Source organism: Ictalurus punctatus, chromosome 29, assembly GCF_001660625.3.
Source record: "Ictalurus punctatus breed USDA103 chromosome 29, Coco_2.0, whole genome shotgun sequence".
NCBI classification, from domain to species: domain Eukaryota; kingdom Metazoa; phylum Chordata; class Actinopteri; order Siluriformes; family Ictaluridae; genus Ictalurus; species Ictalurus punctatus.
The window spans coordinates 6351414-6376891 of NC_030444.2; the positions used below are offsets into that span (position 1 = coordinate 6351414).

General features: G+C 36.8%; 1 protein-coding gene across 13 annotated transcripts in view; it reads left to right on the top strand.

The window, feature by feature from the left end:
• Positions 1-815: 815 nt before the first annotated feature.
• The window catches only part of fam135a (family with sequence similarity 135 member A), an 86869-nt gene continuing 62206 nt past the window's right edge, over positions 816-25478 (top strand). For 9 of the 13 annotated variants that reach the window (XM_017461286.3, XM_017461291.3, XM_017461289.3 and 6 more), the window contains exons 1-3: positions 816-946; positions 16970-17023; positions 22219-22345. In XM_017461286.3, coding sequence (XP_017316775.1) covers positions 22269-22345 — 77 coding nt within the window. In that variant the 5' untranslated portion in view covers positions 816-946; positions 16970-17023; positions 22219-22268. Of the gene's footprint in view, positions 947-10470; positions 10567-16969; positions 17024-22218; positions 22346-24628; positions 24689-25478 lie in introns of those variants that run through there. The other 4 variants (XM_053677739.1, XM_017461288.3, XM_053677740.1 and 1 more) reach the window with 4 other exon arrangements.

Genomic DNA, 25478 nt, shown 5'->3' on the forward strand with positions numbered 1-25478 from the left:
TGAGTACTCCGATTTCCTCCCCCAGTCCAAAGACATGCATTGTAGGCTGATTGGCATTTACAAATTGTCTGTAGCATGTGAATGGGTGTGTGCCCTGCCTTGTGGCCCCTGGGATTCAATTCTCAATAGATGGGCCCCAGGTTAATTTTCTATCTTCAGTGGACAGAGGCAGACCAATTAGACAGGGAGTACAGGAAAATATGTGGAAATAGTATTTTTAAATAGTATTTCGCTGATAGGTCTAATTGCTGCCTAACGCTAACAGAGGGTAATGCAGCTAAACCCATACGATCTTAGTTGTACCTTCCATCGACTAGTGACAGCAAACTAGCCTACTCTTGTGTAAAATAGGCGAAAGCTTTTAGATTTTATCAGTATCCTACAAACACCCAAGGCAAGTTTTATGATAAATCCAACCTTTTGTCCAATTTTCAAAATTTTAAAGCAATTAGCCCTCACATGCAAAAATAAATACACGGAAACAGTCTATTTAGAAATATAGTAAGAATCTGGGCTCAGCCCCGGATGATTCACAGTCCAGCTAACGTCCCTTAAATCTAAATACAATAAAATGTCTCTTCACCACATAAACTGATCTGTTGTTAATAGATAGGGCTGTAGATGTATCTATTTTCTACGGGTTATCCAACTTTATCAGTTCAAGGGAATGAACAGGCTGTATTTAAATACTGCTTTGAAATTTTCCACTTCGCGCACAGCTGTAATCAAGTATTTGGTATTATGGGATTTTAACCCTCCCGTTTGTGTGTGTGTGTGTGTGTGTGTGTGTGTGTGTGTGTGTGTGTGTGTGAGTGTGAGTGAGAGAGAGAGAGAGAGAGAGAGAGGAACAAAAAACAAAAACGGAGTTCCGGTGTTAGGGGTCGTTTGTAGTGAAGAGTTTTTGTGACAGGAAATCGGCCGTATATTGTAGATACATGAACGTAAGGTACGTATAGTAGACGCTTTTTCTGTTTGCAACCTTTTGGCCATTTTGTGCTGGTTTTATACAACGTCAACAAATACAAGCAAAAACATGACAAGCGAATCCTATGGCATGCTAACTATTTGTGCTGCCTAGCTATCGGCTACGCTAACTAGCCGAGCACTGAACAGAGAAATTATGCCTACCTATCACGCTAACTGCATTCGATTACCATTTCCAGTTGATGTTTTCTACCAGTTGATAGAACAATTAAATTATATAACGCGCTTTTAGTTACTAGATAAATATCAGGTGATAGTAGTTAGCTAACCTACTTACTCTATCAGCTAGCAAATTATGGCCTCTTCTGCGGTACCTAGGTAGATCTAGTTAAAACTTTTATTCAATCATCTAGCTTGGTTAGTTAAAAATGGTTCGTGACTTTACTGGAATAAAGTTGGTGTGACGTTGGACGTTTGATATTCGCATATATGCGGAAATTAAGGGACCGTCTCTAAAGTTACATACGACATTGTTAAACACGTTTCTAACTTCAATAGCATTGGAAGGGAATAACTTAGTCATATAACCAACTGCAAAGTGTTCATCTACTTGTCAGCTATAACGCACACCTTTTAGATTTCTGATATTTCTTAAAATAAACTAATAAATCATGTAAATATTGCCATGTATTTCACTACCGAATGGGCCCATACACACAATATACCATTATTTAAAGCTCAATAGCATTTGAAGGGAATGATGTACAGTCACACAACCAACTGTAAAGTGTTCACCTAGGTGTAGGTGAACACTTTACAGTTGGTTGTGTGACTGTACATCATTTTGGTACCCATTCGGTAGTGAAATACATGGCAATATTTACATATGATTTATTAGTTTATTTTAATAAATATTATAAATCTAAAAGGTGTGCGTTATAGCTGACAAGTAGATGAACACTTTGCAGTTGGTTATATGACTGTAAGTTATTCCCTTCCAATGCTATTGAAGTTAGAAACGTGTTTAACAATGTCGTATGTAACTTTAGAGACGGTCCCTTAATTTCCGCATATATGCGAATATCAAACGTCCAACGTCACACCAACTTTATTCCAGTAAAGTGTGTGTGTATGTATATGTATGTATATGTATGTGTGTATGTATGTGTGTGTATATATATATATATATATATATATATATATATATATATATATATATATATATATATATATATATATATATATATATTATATATATATAATATATATATATATATATATATATATATTATATATTATATAGAATATATATTTTTATATATATATATATGAGACATTAACATGATGCTAAATGGCACTACAGAGGTTGTCGGACATTAAATGTCATCACGCTGAATGGGGAAAAAACTGCAGATAAACTCAGGGCTGTACAGTGTGACCATTTCACTCACATTTGTGACTGAAAAGTACTTTGTGTGACTGTGAATAAATATTTATTTGCACCGGTGCGAGTGACCTGTTCGGAGTTGTATAATACAATCGGGATAAAAACTACAGGAAGTCCAAAATGCATGTACACCGGACAACAGTTAATTTCACACTGCTTTTCATCTCCTCAGTCAACCTAACACGTGTGGAAATACTGCAGAGAAGCCATTATGATGACGAGAGTAACTCTGTACATCGTCTGCTTCTCTCAACTTCCCAATCTCACAAACTGCCATCTTTTATTGATCCCGCAAAATGACCTGCACCTGTGACCTGCTCGTGTAGACACACTGGCGTAGGTGGAGTAAATTAATAATAATGCTAATGCTACAAGGTGGGATTAATTCAAAGTTCTTTGTCAAATAATTACTCACTAATCATAATCAAGATTTGCAACTGTTCAGAAGGAGTAGGCTGCTGCTCTCCTTCACGCTCTTCTCTAACTGAAATACATAGCGTATTCACTTCATTCAAACTTAGGGTTGGCATATATCACTAGAACAGTTAGCTCCAGTTTCCATGTTTTGATTTAATCCTCCAAAAAACAATATTATCAGCAGACATGGCAACACTGTACTGGGGAACCGATCTAAAAGGAACAATGATGAACAAACCGAAAACTAATAAAATGTAAAGACAGACAATGTGCTTAGTTATAAATAAATCATTTAATATAAAAATAGATATTATAATAAATTCATAAAATATAAATAAAATGAGAAATTAAATAATGTTTAATTACTATGGGTTGCATTTTAATATCAGTTTGACATTAAGCTTAGTAAGCTATGTCCTTAGAATGCTATTAGCCTTTTTCTTAATATGGATCATGCCTGTGTTAGTCTACATTTAATCAGAACTATTGTTTAAGATATTTAAAAATAAATATTTTATGCTTGTTTATTTATCAATTAACCAACAGTATTTCTCATTGCTATTATTATAATTCAATTAACAGTGACCATGAGCAGAGAGCTTACATTTAACTGTTTATGACAGACCTCTTGATTAAAGTTTAAACAAAAAAAGATTGGTATCTGGATCGGTATCGGCTGTAAAAATCCTGATTGGTGCATGAGTAAAGAACACCATTAAACTAAAGCTCTTTGCATCTGATGGCTAAATGAACTCACCCAATGACATCCTATATGAGATTATTCAGATATATACACAATATCTGCAGAGCGGTTCAAGAATTGGCTCCGGCCCAGACCCATGACAGTTACATTTATTTTAACAGAAGGTAAATAAATTTGTCATGGCTCACACTATGTTCCTAAATTCTGTCATAAATAAACAGCTCAAGTTTTCTCATGCCTACTTGTTTGTTGTGGCACATTAATGTTACCAAAAAAAAAAAAACCCTCAACTTCAGCTGTGCTCCTAAATTTTTGTAATTAAAAGAAATTGTCTTGCATCTCTCCTCCTGTAAACACTGTTATTGCCTTTTCTGCATAGGCCTGAATTGTTTTCATTTGGTTGCATATTTGATGCATATTTTCATTTGGTTTATGGCATTTTTATTTTTACTTATCCTATAGTTTGGGTACAATTTTATTTATATTTTGCTTCTATGAGATGATGCACTTTAAGGATCAATCTAATTTGATGCAAAGATTTCTACATTAGCAGGAATGTAGCAAAACATGGAGGTGAAAGCAGCAGTCTGTTTATATAAATGTGAAAGCACAATAGTAATATGTTGTCCCTAAAATCAATGAATAATCGTGATAAATAATCGAGATCTCAATATTGATCAAAATAATCTGGATTATCATTTTGGCCATAATTGTGCAGCATATCTATCTATCGATCGTTCGATATCAGCGAACATCCAACGTCAAACCAACTTTATGCCAGTCCCGACTTTTGTTATTTTACATGCATAACCAGATAACCGTGCAACTAATGAGTTATAGAAGGCTTGTTCTATCTCTGCTGTGGATGAGACTGTTTCCTGCTGTTGCTATAGTTTGAACTTGGCATTTTTTATTCCCTACCCGTATTTTGACAAACCCCACCTTCTGATATAGATGGAGCATTCAACTAAAGGCCATAACTCACAAAATTTCAAATAAATAAATAAATAAATAAATAAATAAATAAATAAATATATATATATATATATATATATATATATATATATATATATATATATATATATATATTTATTTATTTATTTATTTATATAAATAAATATATATATATATATATATATATATATTTATTTATTTATATATATATAAATAAATAAATAAATATATATATATATTTATTTATTTATATATATATATATATATAAATAAATATATATATATATTTATTTATTTATATATATATAAATAAATAAATATATATATATATATATATATATATATATATATATATATATATATATATATATATATATATATATATATATATATATATATATATATATATATATATATATATATATAAATAAATAAATGAATGAATGAATGAATGAATGAATGAATGAATGAATGTCCCTTCAACTCTGAATTCTTTACTCTGGAATCCGGAATGGCTTTATAAAATAGCAAGATTATACCAGTGTACAACAGTACAGAGTTCCATCAAGATCTATACCAGGGTTGACAAACTTAATCAACTTAATCAATATATCAAAAAAATAGACCCATCCCCCGGCCAGATGTGGCTCGTATTTATTTTTTGTTGAAAAAAAGTGATGCTGCTGTGACTCAAACTAGTCATTGCTTCATACAAATATGAGCTTCATATAATAGGTAATATGACTTTAAGCATCAAATAACTAAAAGCAAACATAACTCAATCATTTATAACACATAAATTAACTTCCCAAACTATTTAAATGTTTATCAGGTTTATTTTGTTTATCTATTTGCTATTACTTGAAACCTGGCTTCTTTTCAGTAAGTTTATCAATATTTAGGGTCAACTCCTGAGCTGCTGCCACACTGACTACGTTTACATGGACAGCAGTAATCTAATTACTGACCTTATTCTGAGTAAGACAATATTGTGATTAAGGTGTTTACATGTGTCGCGTTTAGAATACTCCTTTCATGTTCCCGTATTACATGTTCTAGAACATAGTTCTATTAACAGAACACGTTATGACGTCACCGGGCCATGCTGTCCGACGTTCCTCCAGAATTTCACGTATCAACATACAGTTCGTCTTCGTTATGGTACCGAATACAGTTCTGGGTGTTTAAAATTTTTTTTAACAACTCTTCAATTGCAGTTAATTATTTGTCATGCTGTATGTGCAAATAGATGACTGCTTGAAGCCGTGGGCTGCGTCCCAAACCGCGTACCTACCTACTGTATAGTAGCTGAAATACATGTATTTTGCCTACTGTAGGCCTATAATAGGTAAGTACACGGTTTCGGACAGAGCCGTGCTCTCTTGTTTGCCGTAAAACAGATGAGCACTGCCGTGTGTGATCATGTCCTGTCGCAAAATGCGGTGAAAACTCCCACACGATGTTAATAGTGTGATTAAGGTGTTTTCATGTCTATAATACACGGCGATAATGTGACTAAAACAGGAATACTCCCCAAGTCTTAATTCGATTTGTGTTTACTTCGAGTATGACCTTAAGGTAATTAAAGGTAATTAAAATTGCTGTTTACATGGTAGTTTCTCAATCAGAGTATTGTTGTAATCGGGTTAATATTGGATTATTGTTGTCCATGTAAACGTACTGACTGAGAATTGAATGAAGATGCTTGTCTGTAAGTCGTGATCTGGGAGATGTTATGTTTATCTTCATAATGGAGAACAGCTTTTCACACAGGTATGTATTAGGGCTGCATTATGAATTGAATATTGATCTCGATTATATTATTATCTCGATTATTTTGACTGCCTACAATTACATGAACATGATCGATTGTGATATTCATGTTTAAAGAAGTTCATCCTCCACTCATAGAAAACGCCTCTGCAGATCAAATCAAGCGCTTCCTAAACTTACAACCAGTCTCCATAGAGTGGCACAGAGATGACGTCATTTTGTATGCCATAACCCGGAAACGAGTTAGCATTTTAGCCTTTCCGATTCTATCATCCCAAGTCAATGGGTTTTTTGAATGGGGATTTTGGTTAAAAGCCTGAAATAAGGTCTGTGGTGAACACAGGCTCAAAATATTTTCATGTTTTATTCTACGACATATACACCAGTAAAACCCCACTCATGATTTAAAAAAAAAAAAAAAACGCTTTTACGTGTATTAAAAAAGGCAGTTGCTAACTGTCACATAATGAAGGTTTAGGACAGATGCAAGTGCAGATATGAGCTTTATTTAATAGAGGCAGACATATCCAAAACGTGATTGAATAGCATGGTCAAAAACAAGTGAAAGGTCAGGCGATTGGCAAACGGGCCTAAACAAGAATCAAGCAACGAGGTTGAGAACAGGATCAAAACTATGAGATGTGAAACTGTGAACAAATGCTTGGTACACGGAAAACTCACGCAGTACTTCACGGCAAACAATGAGACACAAGGGGTTTAAATGACAAACGTAATTAAGGGAGAACACACAACAGCTGAGACTAATGATGACACACAAGGGAACAACCAATAACAATACAGGGTGGAGACAGGACAGAAATCATAACAAATGCACATGTAGAAAGTAAACAGTCACCGTCACTAAAAAATCCAGAAGCTTGCAGTGTGAGCTTCGCTTCGGGTTTCCGGCGCTTCAGCGTGGGGAAATCATGACACTAACATGGTGCTAAATGATTTTGCTAAATGCTAATACAGACGTTGTCATGGACATTAACAGGGCTCTACCATGCGACCATTTCATTCGCATTTGCGACTGAAAAGTACTTTGTGCGACTGTGAAAAAATATATAGGCACACCGGTGTGAGTGACCTGTTCGTAGTTGTATAATACAATCGGGATAAAAACTATAGGAAGTCCAAAATGCGTCTACACCGCGCAACAGTTGCTTTCACACTGCTTTTCATCACCTCAGTCAACCGAACAAGTGTGTAAATACTGCAGAGAAGCCATTATGATGATGAGTAACTCTGTACATCATCTGCTTCTCTCAACTTCCCAATCTCACAAACTGTCATCTTTTATTGATCGCGCAAAATGACCTGAACCTGCGACTGTGACCTGCTCATGTAGACACAGCGGCGTCGGGCGGAGTAAATTAATGATAATGCTAACGCTACAAGGTTGGGTGTAATTCAAACTTCTTTATTAAATAATTCCTCAACAATCATAATCAAGAGTAGCAACTGTTCAGTCTGTAAACATACAGTACACTACAGCTCTCTCTTCACCAGCTCTATTAGAGAGCGTATTCACTTCATTAAAGCTCACGGTTGCCAGATATCACTAGAACAGTCATCTCCAGTTTTCGTGTTCTGATTTAATCCCACAAAAAACACAGTATTATCAGCAGACATGGCAACACTGTACTGGGGAACCCATCTAAAAGGAACAACTGATAAACAAGCAAAAAAACTAATGTAAAGACATGTACTAAGTTATAAATAAATAATTTAATATAAAAAAAGATTATAATAAACTCTTGTAATTAAAATGAGAAATGAAATAATGTTTAATTACTATGGGTTGCATTTAATATCAATTTAACATTAAGCTTAGAAGGCTATTATCCTTCTTTTTCCTAATATGGATCATGCTTGTGTTAGTCTACTTTTAATTAGGACTCTTTTATAGTTTAATATATTTAAAAAATAAATATTTTATGCTTGTTTATTTATCAGTTAACCGACAGTATTTGTCATTGCTATTATTTTAATTCAATTAAAAAAGTGAACATGAGCAGAGAGCTTACATTTAACTGTTTGACAAACCTCCTGATTAAAGCTTACACAAAAAAGGATTGGTATCGGGATCAGTTTTGGTTAGGGATGCACCGAAATGAAAATTCTTGGCCGAATACCGAACACGTTTTTTTGGCTTTTTTCCATTTATTTTTCCATTTTTTACACCATTGCATAAATTAAATAGTCAAAATGTGCTTTTTACTATTTTGTCTTGCTTTTCAAAGAAAAAAATCAATTACAAAAACTACAATTTCCAAATATTTATTTAACACTGAACATTTTTTTTTTTCATTCCAGCGGGCATAGGCTACCAGCAAGGCACAATATAACTTTAAATAAATAAATTAGTAAAACAAAAATATTTTTATGTGATCATCTTTGAGCTCCCCTTGAATAGCCTATGTTAGGCCTATAACTGACTGCTGAAAGAATTGAACACTCTGTAGCCTACAACATTAATAAGTACATTGACAAGAGTGCAAAAAATGGTTCTGTTCGGTTATATACGGCTGATTATATTGGGGATATATACCACTCGCGTCCCTCTACACCTCGCGGAGTATTATAGTGGATATAGTATGGTTAGATACATTGTTAATGTTATGTTCCCTTAAATAAATATGTCTTTACCTGCTTCCGTACTCTACTCCCTTACGTCTCACGACGTGACAGAATACTCCGGAACAGAAACAAAACAAACGCACGTGTCCACAATAAACAATGTCATGGTTGTCAACATCTGAAGAGCATGCGCTCGTGCACGTAGCTCGTGCGTGCGCGTGCCCCCTCATTGCTCCGAGCGTGCTGCCGGAAGTGGAGGTTGTGAAATTCGCACATCTCACTCTGGTTGCTAGGCTATTTGGCGCGTCATCAAACATGTCATTGTTCGGTCAAATTTATTCAGCCTTTTCACTTATTTTTTTTTTTTGCTATTTGTGGCCGAATACTTTCGGTGCATCCTAAGTTTTGGTCGATCAAGATGACAAGAAATCAGTATCAGCATATTGTTATATTTGATTTCATATTTTCATTTGGTTGATGGCATTTTTATTTTTACTTGTACTATATTTTGGGTACAATTTTATTTATATTTTGCTTCTACGAGATGATGCACTTTAAAGACCAGTCTAATTTGATGCAAAGATTTGTAAATTAGCAGGAATGTAGCATAACATGGAGGTGAAAGCAGTGATCTATTTATTTAAATGTGAAAGTGCAATAAAAATGTCCCTAAAATCAGTGACTAATCGTGATAAATAATCTTGATCAGAATAATTGTGATTATTATTTTGCCCATAATCGTGCAGCCCTAATAACTGTAGGTGGAGCAGTGGCATAGTTTCTGGGATAAAAGTGTAAAAATGTCCAGCCCCGATTGCATCGTACTTTATCTTCAGAGCACTGTTACATTGCAGTTCTATCATTCCATCTGAAAGTCCATTGGTGCGCTGTCCAGATCAACGGCAAACGATTTGGGAAAAAGTTGAAAATCAAATGTCTGAACCTCAAAGACTGCAAATCTTCTTGAAAACTCAGAAGAAAGTGTGCCAAGTTTGTTAGCAAAGTGTGAACTTTGAGTGTTACAAACATAAACTTCAGACAAAAACTTTACACTGTTACGCTGTTTGTCCAATTATATAAGACTGAAAAGAACCCAATACACAGAATATATATTATTCCTTTAGGATTGTAGTTTAATTCTGTGCTTTTTGTGCATCCATTAAAAATAATGCATAAATACTTAATGCATATATATATTTTATATTATGTTTTTTATGGATGCACAAAAAGCACAGAATTAAACTACAGTCCTAAATTAATAATAAAAACTCACTTTCGCTGCACCTTGTGGTCTCTGTTACTCTCTGCCTTTAGACATTATTTTACTTGTTTAATTTTGATCAGTGTTTTAGACATTACAGATCTTACTCACGCTCCCACTGTGCATCACCGCATCTGCATCGTGCGTGAGGAGCAACGTGGCCTGGTTACTAACGCATCACTTCCGTTATAATAAACGACAGAAGTTACACTGCAAGCTCGCAAATACAGCATATAATAACAATATACTAAACCTCTTAAGCAATATGCACCAGTTTCCCCTGCCCCTTGCACACAAACATAAGTTTGTGCTTGAGCATCACTATTGTGCTTCCCTGCTACACAAACTCTGCTTTGTAAAGTTTTTTCTTCTCTACTGTGTTTAATATAAAATGCACCCTTGCCTTAGAGGACTTGGAGGTTGCGCACTTTCTTCCTCGGTCACTTGATGATTATGCCTCCATGTGATGTCTGATGGTGACTGAGGTCATGCTGGGAATAAAAGGTAACGTTGACATAAATAGTAAACTGAAGAAAGTCATTGTTGGTTACTCTGGGTATCTGCTAAAGCTAGTGGTGTCGCATTACGTGCGTATGTCATGTGCCACTGACTGGGAGTGTGAGAGCTAGTACTGATGACACCAAATTCAACACACCTGCTCCCCATTCACACATGAGACCTTGTAACACTAACAAGTCACGTGACACCAGGGAGGGAAAATGGCTAATTGGGCCCAGGGGTGTACTCATTTTTGTTGCCAGCGGTTTTGACATTAATGACGGTGTGTTGAGTTATTTTGAGGGGACAGCAAATTTACACTGTTACACAAGCTGTACACTCACTACTTTACATTGTAGCAAAGTGTCATTTCTTCAGTGTTGTCACATGAAAAGATATAATCAAATATTTACAAAAATGTGAGGGGTGTACTCAATTCTGTGAGATACTGTGGGTATGTATGTGTGTGGATCTGTTTTTAATTAACAGACAGACTTTTTTTGCTTTTGTGTTTTTGTACTTTTTTTAATTACTCTTCATAACTTTTATAAAAAAAAATATATAACGGACAGGTATGGAACATGAATGATAAATGTTTCTGACCACTATAACTCCTTTGAACAAGAGAACTAGGCTGTAATAACATGTACTATTTTACATGTAAAACATGTTGCATTACATTCATCTTGCGTTTTACAAACATCCGCATAAGAATGATATAAATTGGGACGAAGAGCGTGTCTCGTTATCTATGACATTGTTAAATCTGCGGGTCTCACCCACTCACTGAACAGAGCAGATGCAGAGAGAGGTGAGAGTGCAGTGGGAAAGCAAGACCTTGCGCTTGCAGGACAGCACTGCTGACATTTGGAAAGTCACTAAGGTTTCTCCCAAAAGTCGCTAAATTATTTGCTAGGCGTGTTTTTTTTTTTTTCTTTCTTTTTTTTTTTTCTTTTCTTTTTTTTTTTTTTGCAAAAAAAGTAGCTAAGGGTGTCTGATAAGTCACTAAGTTGGCAACACTGGTCTGCACTGACAGACAGATAAAAGGCAGGAGAGAACCTCTGATGTAAGGCAAATACCTGTGTATATACAGGATAAATCGTTTAAAAGTAAGAAGAGCTACTTTGTTAACTTCTGTTGCTGTGTGCAGACATGTTGATTTGAGGTCATTCCCTAAACTTGGAAAGAACTTGTAGACGTGAAAACTACCCCAAGTTGACGAGTAGGAGTTGAAAGTTGAAGAGGCTGTTTATGGTTGTAGGTTGGAAATTATAAGTTGCAACTTAAAGCTGAAAGCAGCATGAACACCTCATCTGTCTTGTAGTTTTTTCCAAATGGCTTCACTAGGTTTTAAAAAAAAAAAAAAAAAAGGCAACAAATATGCAAATGCTTCAGACTTATCACAACTATATAGCACAGGTCTCTGAAGTAACAATTCTATTTCGTGATCACTGTAGCAAGTTCATTAATTTGTGAACATTAATTAGATTAACCTTGTTTAATCAACGTAAATCCAGTAACTACACAAAATCAACACCCAGCAAAGCAAGCTGTTACCAGGGAGATAGTTATATCTGCCATCCCCAGAGCATGTTGTGTCCCCTTCCCAAGAAAACTAATTTAATGTGCAGAAGAATTGATATATTTACAGGTATAACACTGTTAACATGCCATATAGTTTTGAATTTGTAATGTTACAGTGGGGGAAATAAGTATTGAACGCGTCAACATTTTTTTTCAGTAAATATATTTCCAATGAGGTTATTCACATGAAATTTTCAAATTTCATAAAGAAATCCAAACATTAAAGTCCATAAATAAATTTAAGTGTAATAAAGAGGAATGAAACAGGAAAAAAAGTATTGAACATGCTAACTGAAATGTATTTAATACTTAGTGGAGAAGTCTTTGTTTGTAATGACAGCTTCAAGACGCTTCCTGTATGAAGAAATTAATGGGCCGGGGTACTCGGGTGTGATTTGGGCCCGTTCTTCTAAACATATTGTCTTTAACTCTTGTTCAATTGGATTCGAGTCAGGTGACTGACTGGGCCATTCTAACGCCTTGATTTTTTTTCTCTGAAACCAATCGAGAGTTTTGCTTTGGATCGTTGTCCTGCTTGAAGCTCCACCCACGTCTCATCATCATCCTGCTGGATGCAGCAGATTCTTCTCAAGAATCTCCCGGTAAATGGCTCCATTCATCGTTCCTTCAATTATGTGAAGTCTGCCAGTACCATGTGATGGAGAAACAGCCCCACACCATGATGCTTCCACCTCACTGTTGGTGTAGTGTTTTTAGGGTGATGTGCAGTGCCATTTCTTCTCCAAACACGGTGTGTAGTATGACAGACAAAAAGTTAGATTTTGCTCTTGTCTGACCAGACTACACTCTCCCAGTATTTCATAGGCTTGTCCAAATGAGTTGTAGCAAACTTTAAACAAGCTTCGACATGACTTTTTTTTAGTAATGGAGTCTTGCGGGGTGAGCGTGAGCAGTGGAGTGCACTGCCTATTGTTTTCTCTGTGGTAATGGCACCTGCTGCCTCCAAGTGTTTCTGGAGCTGTTTCTGGAGCTCTTTCCGAGTGCTCCTTGGCTCTTGGGCTACTCTTCTGACTCCCTGGTCAGAAATCTTGCGAGGAGCTCCTGTGCATGGCCGGTTGACGATGGAGTGATGTTACTTCCACTTGCAGATAACGGTCCCAATGGTGCTTACAGGAGGATTCAGAAGTTTTGAAATACGTCTGTATCTGATTCCATCAATATGTTTCACAACAATAAGGTTGTGAAGGTCTTGGGAGAGCTCTTTGCTTTTACCCATCATGAGATGTTTCTTGTGTGACACCTTGGTAATGAAAAGCCTTTTTATAGACCATCAATTTACAAACCCAGCCGATATTAATTTGCACAGATAGGGGGTATAATTACTTTCTAACTACTTACGGATTTCAGCTGGTTCCTTGCCTTACCTTGCCTTGAAGAACTGCCTTTTCTTAGCGTGTTCAATGTTTTTTTCCTGTGTCATTCCACTTTATTACACATAACTTTATTTATGGATTTTAATGTTGTGAATTCTTTATATTTATGGATTTCTTGAGTTAGTACTGATGTCTGGTGAAAATTTCATGTGAATAGCGTCATAGGAAGTATATTTACTGAAACATTGTTAACACGTTCAATACTTATTTCCCCCACTGTATGTATGGGTGTTTTCGTAACACTTTATATAAAGTGTGTTTAAATAGTACATGCATAACTTTCCATCATGCTTTGTGAGACAAGCCCAAGGTTTTGGCTCTGGCTTTGAGATTGATTATACAGCCACAATCTTTGTCAGAGTTTTGGCAGCTGCAATGGTGTTTCTTTTTGTGGTTAGTGTAGATTTAAATTCTTCATGTTTTCACATAATTTCTAGCTCCTCAACCAGAAGTATGTACACCTGCTTTTGTCCGTGTTGTACACTGTTGGCTGTTTGCTGCAAACTTCTGGCTTTTATGTGCACACACACGCTGAGTAAACACTGATTTAGAGTTAAAACCAGGGTTGACAGAAAGTTGATAACCAGTGTCATGAAACTTGTTAACCTTAATCCGGGTTTGTAGTTGTTTGGTTTTGTCAACTCAAAATTTACTCTGCAGCTCTTTGTTCAACTCGCTTCATGAAACAGGCCTTGATAGTTTTTCCCGGTTGTGTCTGTTGCACGAGCAGCTGAAGGTACGTTCGCAACAACAAAACGACCGGAGACCATTCATTTTCAGTGAGAGCTGGCGACATGAGTGACGGTGACCATTGGCAACCAGATGTGGTGTGTCCAGTGACTATGAAAGTTGAGAAAAGTTTAACTTTAACACTTCACCCAGCAAACACAGAGGCCACGGTTGAAGAGCTGCGGTCTGGCTCTGAACGTATAGTGAATGACAACCTGATGGTGTCGCTCACTTACTGAGATAGGAGCTACACCAGGATTTTGCTCAATTGCAACAAAAATTGAGCGTTGTATTATTATTTTGTTTGAAACATGCTGAGGCCATAAGCTAAGCTAATTGGTGCTTGTGCTTTTGCCGCAGACAGATGGCTGCAAAGGGCAAAGCTCACACACTGCTTCTCCTTCATCTCTTAGGTTATTGTTAGAAAATCTTTTAAGGATGTAGAAAATATTTTTTAAAAATGACATTGATGAGGATGAGAATAAAAGGTTTGGCCTGTTTTGAGTGCTCAAGAGAGTTGCCATGAGACACATACTAATACGATGTCAGATAGAAAAGTCGCTCAGTTTATTTAAAAAAAAAACAAGTTTATATACATCACAGTCAGGTGCTTCAGCAACAGTGTGCTCATCGTTCAAGGTGAAATGGTTGGCTGTTGCTATATCCCATACCAGGTGCAAGATAAGAGAAACTAGGAGAGAATGACACATTCCTGTGGTACGGGTTGTCGAGGAGACAAGTAAAAAGTCAGTGTTCTCAAGGGAGCGAGAACTAGCATAAACTCATGAGCTAAAGTAAGAGAGCGTACCATATTAATATTTATCAATTTGATGCATATATACAAGTGAATTTTATACAAGATTGTTCTCCCTCCAGAATGTTTCATTTTAGCAGCAAGAAAAGTGGTTTGTTGTCAAAAGTGAAATGCTAGTTGTGCCACCCATGTTACTATGGCAACCAGTAGTAGGAAAACCTATTGGCGACTTCATACAGCGACTGGTGACTTGCAGTAAAATTGCTGTATGTGTGAACGTAGCTTGAGAAGGGCCCCCTGCCATTATACAGTGCAAGCCCGGCCTCTAGAGGCGAAATAAAAATAGCACTGATGCCTCGTGGTTTGTTTTTGACATGAGTCTACACAGAGCGGGATACATCAGATTAAGGATGGGCGATTATGGATTTAAATATTTTGATAGTTTTTTTTCATTGCGATAACGATATCGGTGACGATATAAATATAGTACCATTCACCACTGTTTTTGGCTAGAAGTGACCTCTGCATGCAGTCTTGAGAGCCTCAGAAATACAAACATTGATCTGAAACAGAGGTTCTCAACCTTTTGTAAATAAAGCCCCCCCCAAGCCTCTCCTATCATTTGGCATAACCCTCCCACCCCACCCCCCCAAATTGGAGGAGACCAGGTATAATTATCTATTCTATATAAAATCAATCTATATATTTATACATATAACTTGATCTATAATCTGTTTTTGATAGATGGGTAGATAGCTGCTGCTTCTTTTTTTTTGGCTTTTGTTTTTGTACTTTTTACATTCCTTTTCATAACTTTTATGATTTTTATATAACGGACAGGTATGGAACATGAATGATCAAAAATGTTTCGGAACACTAACTACTTCGAACAAGAGAACTGGTCTGTAATAATGTGTACTATTTTACATGTAAAACGTTGTGTTCTAAAAACGTTCACATACGAATTATGTAAATTGGGACAAAGGGCGCGTCTTGTTAGCCATGACATTGTTAAATCAATCAGTGGGACACCAGCGCTTGCATCTTTTTACATTCACGTCTATGTCAGCTGCTGTGCGACCACCAGGATGTGCTACTCTGGATCAGCCCCTCATGTCTCCATGTATAGAGACAAAAGAAATATATTACAGAATGATCACTCTGTGGCTGCCCATCAATGTAAATGTCTTTTATGTATAAAGACACAAGAATGAGGTTTAATCACTATGTATGACGGTGTAGTGTAGTGACTGTGTGTTTATTTGTGAATATACTGATGAATGAAAACATGGTGCCCCCCCCAAAAAAACTTTCAGCTTTGGCTTTATTCTTTCAACAGTATGTACAAAGCAAATCGAAATCACTATTTTTAAAACCTTTCCATGAATTTTGTGCCATCTGGCTATCTCTATGGTCCTGCATGGATGGATCATACAGTTGCCTGTACAATCGTACCTTTCGGCAAGAGTCGCCTCGAAGTCATTCATTTTCGGATGTGATGCCACACAGCAAGTTACAAAAAAGCCGTGCAAACCGCTATGCAAAATGAGGCCTCGCGCACTCAACGTGCTCGGCCACTCACTCCATGAAATGTCATCTTTGCCACGCGCTCCCTCGTGCTATTGCGGACACATCGAGTATAAACCAGGCTTAATGTTGTCTAGTGTTAGTGTTTGTGTAGGGTACCACAATTTTTTTTTTTTTTTTTTTTTTTTCAAAAGGGTGATATGACTGAAAAAAGGTTGTTAAAATGCTGCTCTATACACTGCATAGCCACACCCATTGTGTTATAAGAAAATGGACACAACAATGAGTTTTTCACCATTTGAGAGGATAAGAATGTGCTAATGTCTGTTGTATTAAAAGTATTACTTGAAGTTTACATTACTTGATGGTCACATACTCTTATTTGCCATTCATATTGCTCTTTATTTTCCCCTCCTTATAGGACGGCATAACAAAAAAATACAAGCACAGGAGAGAATAGCAAATGAAAATATGGGTGAGTGTGAAATTTCAGTATTTCATTACGTTAAGTTCTTGTCCGATACCAGTCACAGAACCAGAATTTGAACCCTGCTCTGTCTGATTCAGGAAGACACACAGAGTTCAGTACAAAAGCTCCTTAGTTTTAATATTCAGAAAGGAGATCATGCTTTCTGTTATGTAGAAGCAATGGCATTGTGACACAAACTAGAGACCTACAGAATTGAGACACAGAGACCATGCCATGAAACCCTCTTAGGTCCATAATGGGACCTTTGCATGCTCTCTGTGGACTCTACAGAGCAGCGTTCTGCTCGACGACCAGGGCATAATTACTAGTCGTGGAAAGCACGAGCCGGAGCAGCACAGACATCAAGCATTTTAGAAAACATGGGAGGAACAGTAATACTAGGAGAACAATCAGACAGACAGACATGACAGAATGAATCATCCAGTAACCCCATCCTCCCCACAGGGATGAGAACCAGGAAAATCAGGAATCATCCTTCTCGAGGGGAATTATTGTGGCCTGTTTCATGTGATGTATGATGATGATAGTTATATTGTGTGAGTTCTCTGGGATGTAGAAACAACACAAAGCGTTCCAACATTTTACACACACCTCCATGTTTGGCCGTTAATAGATCTACGACCAACCTATCCTGAACCACGACCTCCCGAAGGGCCTTCAGTTTGTTATTGATTAGGGTTAGTGCCTCCTTAGTGTTGTTAGCCAGAGAGGTAAGCCTATAGGCTCGTTAAATAAGATCCACTGATCTTATTTAACGTAGCTGTTGTGCCACCACCAAAAAATAGAGACCACCCTATGCTGGCACCAGGGGTGGTCCATGGGTCAGCTAACCAGGGTGTCCGCGGGTCGTTAAAAGTCTTAAACTGTCTTAAATTCCTTAATGTAAAAGTAAGGCCTTAATTAGCATTAAAATGTCTTAAATTTACATTTTATCTTCTTAAAAATACAACAGAACCAACACAGTAAAGATTGATTTTATTTTGGCTGGTTGCTTTTTGAGACGGCACAGCCATGTGACTGTGTTGCACTCCGTGTACGTACGGCTCATCAATGTTTTAGAGCGGCTTGGTTCACAATAAATGCTGTGAATTTGAGTGGCTTATAAATTGCATTTAAACACAGCACACACCAGATTCACTATGGTTTTACCTTAGCATAATCTCAAACATTTTTGTGGGCAGAGGTTTACAGCATTTCACCTGATTGGTTTTGAGAAGTGAATTTTAAAAAAATGTTGCCAGCTAAAAGGAGGTCTTCATGTGGTTTTCTGCCAAAATAAAAACTAAAAAAAAAAAGGTCTAACATATAAAAGTGAATTAAGTCAGAAATATTACTATTGTTACTATTTGTAGCTCAAATAAAAATGTATTAAGTATTGTTCAGTAAAATAGTAATATTACAAAATAGTAAAGGTTTTTTAATATACATATTTTTTCTCCTTTATAAAAATATCTGTTCATTTATAACATTTATTGTTACATTACCATGGCAATCAATTGCAAAAAAAAAAAACCCAAACACTGCTGTGAGGATGTTTCTAATACAGCTGTGGTCAGTGATGGTAAATTTGACATCTTTTTCTCCTCTGACTGCCGTAATCCATCTCTCTGTTTTATTTATTTATTTATTTTTTCCCTCGCTTGGAATGTCATGGGAAGGCAATACTGGATTTATTTTTTCTTTCACTGTTGGAGAAAATGGTAATGAAAAGGGATATTTGCTACAGTTTCCCATATACCCCTATAGAAGTTTACTTAAACCCAGAAATGGATGCATATTTATGAACACAATCTATATATATATATATATATATATAGCTGATCTATCGTGTAGCATGATTGAAGTGACATGCAAGTCTTAATTTTTTTTTGGAACTGTCTTGAATATAGTATTAAAAAGTATTAAATTTGAATTGCTGATAGCCATAGATACCCTGCCTAACATGTACCCCATGAATTTGCTAGAGATATCACATTTGGTAATCCTATGTGAGGGAGGGGCCCAGGGATCAGTGATAAAAATAGAAACACTGGGGATCACAAAAGCAGAATAACAACATCCTGTCCAAAGGAAATCACTCAGGATTCTCTGAGATTCGCTCTCTGACCACATAGCCATAACACAGTATTAGTGCTATACAGTTGGGTGAACGGGCTCTTACCATTAAGAGGGATTTGAGTGCCATTAATGGAACATCTGGGTGATAAACCCTGAGAAGTGGGTTGCACGTCTACATAGGTCTGACCGACAGAGTGCCCCAACACTAGAGTTGGTACTATTGGCGCAGATGCATGCATCACCTATTTGCCAGGGTACACCAAAGACCTGAGATGTATTCTATACTACTTGTGGTAATGAGCTACAGGAAGTGCCGAGAAGATCCCAACACAAATTATCAGTGTGATTACAGCCAAGTATGAGTTGATTTAAAGGTGCACCAGCCCTAACAGCGGTGGTGAGATGTAGTATCAAGACTCTGGGAATGGGAATTAAGCAAGCGTCATTCTGTGCATTGGCTGATACGGTGGTGGTGGTGATGTTCAGCGGCATTGAAGACCACTTCATAGAAGCCCACCACAGGTGTGGCTGTGACTCAGGTGGTAGATCGGGTTGTCCACTATTCGGAGGGTTGGCGGCTCGATTCCCGGCCCACGTGACTCCACATGCTGAAGTGTTCTTGGGCAAGATACTGAACCCCAAGTTGCTCCCGATGACAAATCAGCGCCTTGCATGGCAGCTCTGATACCATTTGTGTGTGTGTGTGTGTGTGTGTGTGTGTGTGTGTGTGTGTGTGTGTGTGTGTGTGTGAATGGGTGAATGAGAACCAGTGTAAAGCGCTTTGGATAAAAGCTCTATATAAGTGCAGACCATTTACTACTGATATGATCCCATGTGATGGCAGATTAAATATGAGTCATTGTGCAGGTTGGTAAGGTTTTGCACAATTTCTAGTGAAAAGGAGTAGGCCAAATTACCTCTGCACCATTGTGAGTGTGGATGTGTGAAGCTAAGAGGATTAGTATGAGCCTGCACATGCTGAGGCAGTCATGGCAGGAGAGCAAGGATTGTGTTTCTCTATCTGGATCACAGCGAGAACAGCTAGGACTATGTCCAAAAAGACAACAGGACCAGTATCTAGGGGCATTCTAGGTTTGGACTGACATGAAATCAAAAGATGCCTGAGAGTACACACACACTACAGAATCCACTACCTCCAAGTATTAATTACCCTAAACGACCTGAGAGTACACATACTACAGAATCCACTACCTCAAAGTATTAATTACCCTAAACGACAGTCACCTTTTAAGGTGACAAAATAACTGGAAATAATAGACTCTGCGTATTTATGTCTAATATGAAACAAGGCTGTGTATGTGTTAAATGAGATGAAAAGAGGCCTCCTAAGGGCAGCTTGATTGTGAGTGTTCCCCTTTCTCATCTGTAGAGTATATGATGAGGTAAGATGTGATGAAGCCCCCTAATGGCTACTTGATAGCAGTGTTGTCTCGACTCGACAGCGTGTGATGCAGCTGGCATGAATCCACTGGGGTTGTGAACACCTTGTAGGAACCCTGATTTTAGCGGTTAGCATAATGTTGGCTCGCTTACTAGCAAACATGGCTAATTTTATTATTTAGACATAGCATCTAGCATAATATTAGCTCGCTTGCATGGCTAATTTTATTATTTACACTGCAGTTAGTATAACATTCTCGCTTTTTGGCAAGCATGGCTAATTTTATTTACACAGCGGTTAGTGTAATGTTAACATGCTTGGTAGCAAACAGGAAATCTTAAAAAAAAAAAAAAAAAAAAAAAGTGTTACTCACCTTGGTGTATTCTGCAAAAGCATTGATATGTGTCTCTTAGTGAAAATAATATTAACTGCTGCACATACAACATTGCTTGCGGTGCTATTGTATTGACTACTGTTAATACTACAGTAAAAATACAGTGGCATCGGCAGTATTATGACGCTTCAGTATTTGTACCCGTATACTGTGCAACCTTTATTTTTCGTTTATTCTGTTATTTGATCTCCATGTCACACTTAGTCATTTTGCGTCACCTGGTGCTAATTTCGCGAATGATGTTCCCATGTAAGTGTATTTACAGCCGTGGCCTTGCGGCGGCGGTACACGCAACAGTAATAGACTTTCTGGTTGTCTATCTACTGTGACTTGATTATGTTAATACTGAGTCCATACTTATTCAAAAAAACTAACAGGTGTTAAATTAAAAGGTCATCGATCTTGCATCTCTGTAATTGGCTGTTGCCAATAACGCAGCAGATCTCTGCTGTTTTGTTGGAGGTTTAGAGGAGTTGGGTTTATTGTGGCATAAATGTCACACATTTTTCTTGGATTTATTTCTTTAATTTTTTCAATTTTAAATTAATGCGTTAGTAATCACAACAATTATCAGAGGGCCAGTCTGAATTGATAAACAGGCCTTCAAAATGGCAGTTGAATAGCCCTGCAGTAAATGGTCTCAGACTCAAAATGTAATACAAAATGTAATATAACGGCCAGTATCGTGCTAACAGATGCTAGCAACATGCCAGCATGATGCTAACACATGCTAGTATGATGCTAACACATGCTAGCATGATGCTAAAACATGCTAGCATGATGTTAAAACATGCTAGCATGATGCTAAAACATGCTAGCATGATGCTAAAACATGCTAGCATGATGCTAAAACATGCCATTTACTAGCTTCAGTCCAGGTTAAAAAAAAATCAATGCAGTAATTTGGAAGTTGTGGTTGTGGGTGAAAAAAAAATTAACCGATTAAGGCACAAAGAAAAAAAATGAAAATATGTCTCAAGTTTCCAGGCCAGTTTCAGGTCTTTTTGTTTGGTTTTTGAGAAGTACTTTTGCTGGACAATTTGGAGACCTGGCAACCCTTGACACCAGTGAAATCATGTCTAGAGAGCTAATGTTTAACTAGCCATGTTTTACTTTGTTATATTCTAATGCACCGCTTATGTTTAGTTATATGCTACTAATGGAAACATAAGGCATATGCTTATTTTTGCTGAAAATGTGTTGTATGAAGGCACCACTGTGTTGTATCATATCAAATTAGAATAGTTTCTATTGTTAAACCCCTAGTTGTTGCTGTGTACTTTCCTTTCACTGTGTACTTCATTACATGTGCATTTTCCTCTACAGTTATGTTGCAAATAAACTGAAGCTGGCCTTTAACCACCACTGAATCCAGTATGTGTGAGGTGCAGGCCACTGTGGAATTTTCTGTAGAGCTCCACAAGTTTTACAATGTGGATCTATTCCAAAGAGGGTAAGTGTACCTATTCTTCCATTTTCCTTCCACTTGCCACTAACAGCACCTTTTCCCAAATAAAGGAAGTCTTCAGTATTTTCAGATTAAATTGTACCCTTCCTTTCATTATTTATTCAGCCTTAATATTTTCTCAGTTTATTATTGTCAGATTTACATCTTTCAGTGGTCTATGATATCCAGCATTCATGACACAAATATTGCATAAATTACATTAAAGAATTGACATCGTCGAATGAAAGAAGCATGACAAAAACAATGAATAAAAGGAAATTATAGTTAAGAATAATGACCAGAGAAATGTAGTATAATTGACAACTTTTTTTGCAAACACTAGTTATAATTAGCGTGTTTACCCCTACAATTAGTTTCTGAGATGTACACTCACTGTCCACTTTATTCGGAACAATCATGCAATTATCTGATCAGCCAGTCAAGTGGCAGCAGCACAACACACACAATCACGCAGATACAGGTCAAGAGTTTCAGTTTATGTTCACATCAGATTCACATCTAGATTTAGATTTTGAAAATGTACGGTAAAGGAATACCAATAAATTTATGTTTAAAAAAGGCAGTACAATAATTACAACATGACAATGTTTTTGGTGCATTTATAATCTAATACATTTCTCATAATGTAAAAATCATTATTACATTATGAGCTCAAGATTTGATCATGTTTTGTGAAAATTATCAAATTATGAACATTATTACATTATGTGCACTTATTAAATTGTGCTTTCTTATTTTGAGTTGCTACACTGTTTCATTACTTTCAGAGGGGACTATATGTGAGAAGTTTCATGTCAATACATAAAAATGCTCATGAGATACAGTGGTGCTTGAAAGTTTAACCTTTTAGAATTTTCTATATATCTGCATAAATATGGCCTACAGCATCAGATTTTCAAGTCCTAAAAGTAGACCAAGAGAACCCAATTAAACAATTGAGACAAAAATATTATACTTGGTCATTTATTTATTGATGAAAATGATTTAATATTACATATCTGTGAGTGGCAAAAGTATGTGAACCTCTAGGATTAGCAGGTTAATTTGAAGGTGAAATTAGTCAGGTGTTTTCGATCAATGAGATGACAGTCAGGTGTGAGTGAGTGCCATGTTTTATTTAAAGAACAGGGATCTATCAAAGTCTGATCTTCACAACATGTTTGTGGAAGTGTATCATGGCACGAATAAAGGAGATTTCTGAGGACCTCAGAAAAAGTGTTGTTGATGCTCATTAGGCTGGAAAAGATAAATTAAAAAAAAAAACATCTCTAAAGAGTTTGGACTCCACTAATTCACAGTCAGACAGATTATGTACAAATGGAGGAATTTCGAGACCATTGAAGAGTAAGATGTGTCTGCGAGGTCGCAAAGGAACCCAGGGTAACTTCATAGCAACTAAAGACCTTTCTCACATTGGCTAATGTTCATGAGTCCACCATCAGGAGAGCACTGAACAACAATGGTGCGCGTGGAAGGTTTGCCAAAGGGTGAATGGCAGAGAAAGCCACTGCTCTCCAAAAGAGAACGTTGCTGCCCTTCTGCAGTTTGCTAAAATGACATGAACTAACCAGAAGGCTATTGGAAAAAGGTTTTGTGTATAGATGAGACCAAAATAGAACTCTATTCTATCTGTGAAGCATGGTGGTGGTAGTGTCATGGTCTGGGCATGTTTGCTGCATCTGGGCCTGGATGGCTTGCCATCATTGACGGAACAATGAATTCTGAATTATACCAGCAAATTCTAAGGAAAATGTCAGGACATCTGTCCATGAACTTTCAAGAGAAATTGGATCATGCTGCAAGACCCTAAGCACACAAGTGATTCTATCAAAGAATGTTTAACGAAGAATAAAGTAAGTATTTTGGAATGGCCACGTCAAAGTCCTGACCGTAATCCAATAGAAATATTGTGGAAGGACCTGAAGCAAGCAGTTCATGTGAGGAAACTAGCCAGCATCTCAGAGTTGAAGCTGTTCTTTACTGATTAATGGGCTAAAATTATTGTGGCACACAGGGGTCACACCAGATACTGAAAGCAAAGTTTCACATACTTTTGCCACTCACAGATATGTAATATTGAATGATTTTCCTCAATAATTAAATTGCTAAGTAGAATATTTTTCTCATATGTTTAATTGGGTTCTCTTCTTCTACTTTTAGGACTTGAATAAAAATCTTTATTTTTTTAACCCTGTCCTGACTGATATTTTTCAACAATGAGATCCTGTACCTGCTTTGTAAGCTCTTTACAGCCCATGGCTTTTCCAGATGGATGTTACCAAGATGATGTCAGGAAAAGCCTATAGGACAGCTGTACTTTATTAGGAGGTAATCAGTCACTTTAATTTATGGCAGATGTATACTAATTAGTATTTAACATGAGTTTGAATGTGATTGGTTGATTCTGAACACTGCCACTATAGACATTTGGTTCTCTTGTAGCACCCACACCAACTCCCAGTATGCCTCACTTGTTTTTTTTGTTTTTTTCTAAAAGACAGCAGTATCTTGTAGCAGACAAATTTTTTCAGGACTTCAAAAAGCTTTATTTAGTATCTCCAAAACTTTTATTGAAAACAGACACATATATGGACTTCCAGCAGATGTTTTAAGTTCAAATTTTAGGAAAATTAATTAAGCCATGCAAACTGTCCCTATTTAGGTGGTAGCACCACTTTACAGTGTGAGATATGTATCCAAGTCTTATGTCCCTGACACAACACTGCCGAATTTTCTAATAGAACTTGGAAAGGGCTTTTCCATTTTGCCGCCAATCTCCCGCTTAATACACAGAGTGACGATGGCGGAGAGACCCAAACTTTCAAAAGTGTTACACTTCACTAGTGTTGATGCAGAAAACTTCGTTGCCACAAGTGCAGCAAGAGATTTGCTTTAAGGGCGGAAATACAAGCAGCCTGTCAAAGCATTTTTCAAAAGTGCATCATGTGCAGACAGAGAAATTGAAAGTTTTCGACTGCCTAGCTAGCTTGTCTCTGGTTCCCCATCTACGTCAGGAATGTATGCTGGTAGCCTTCCCAAATAACGACGACATATCATCGCATAATTGAGGTCTCCCAGGGCATCGAAACAATGTTCATGACATTGATCCAACATCTTT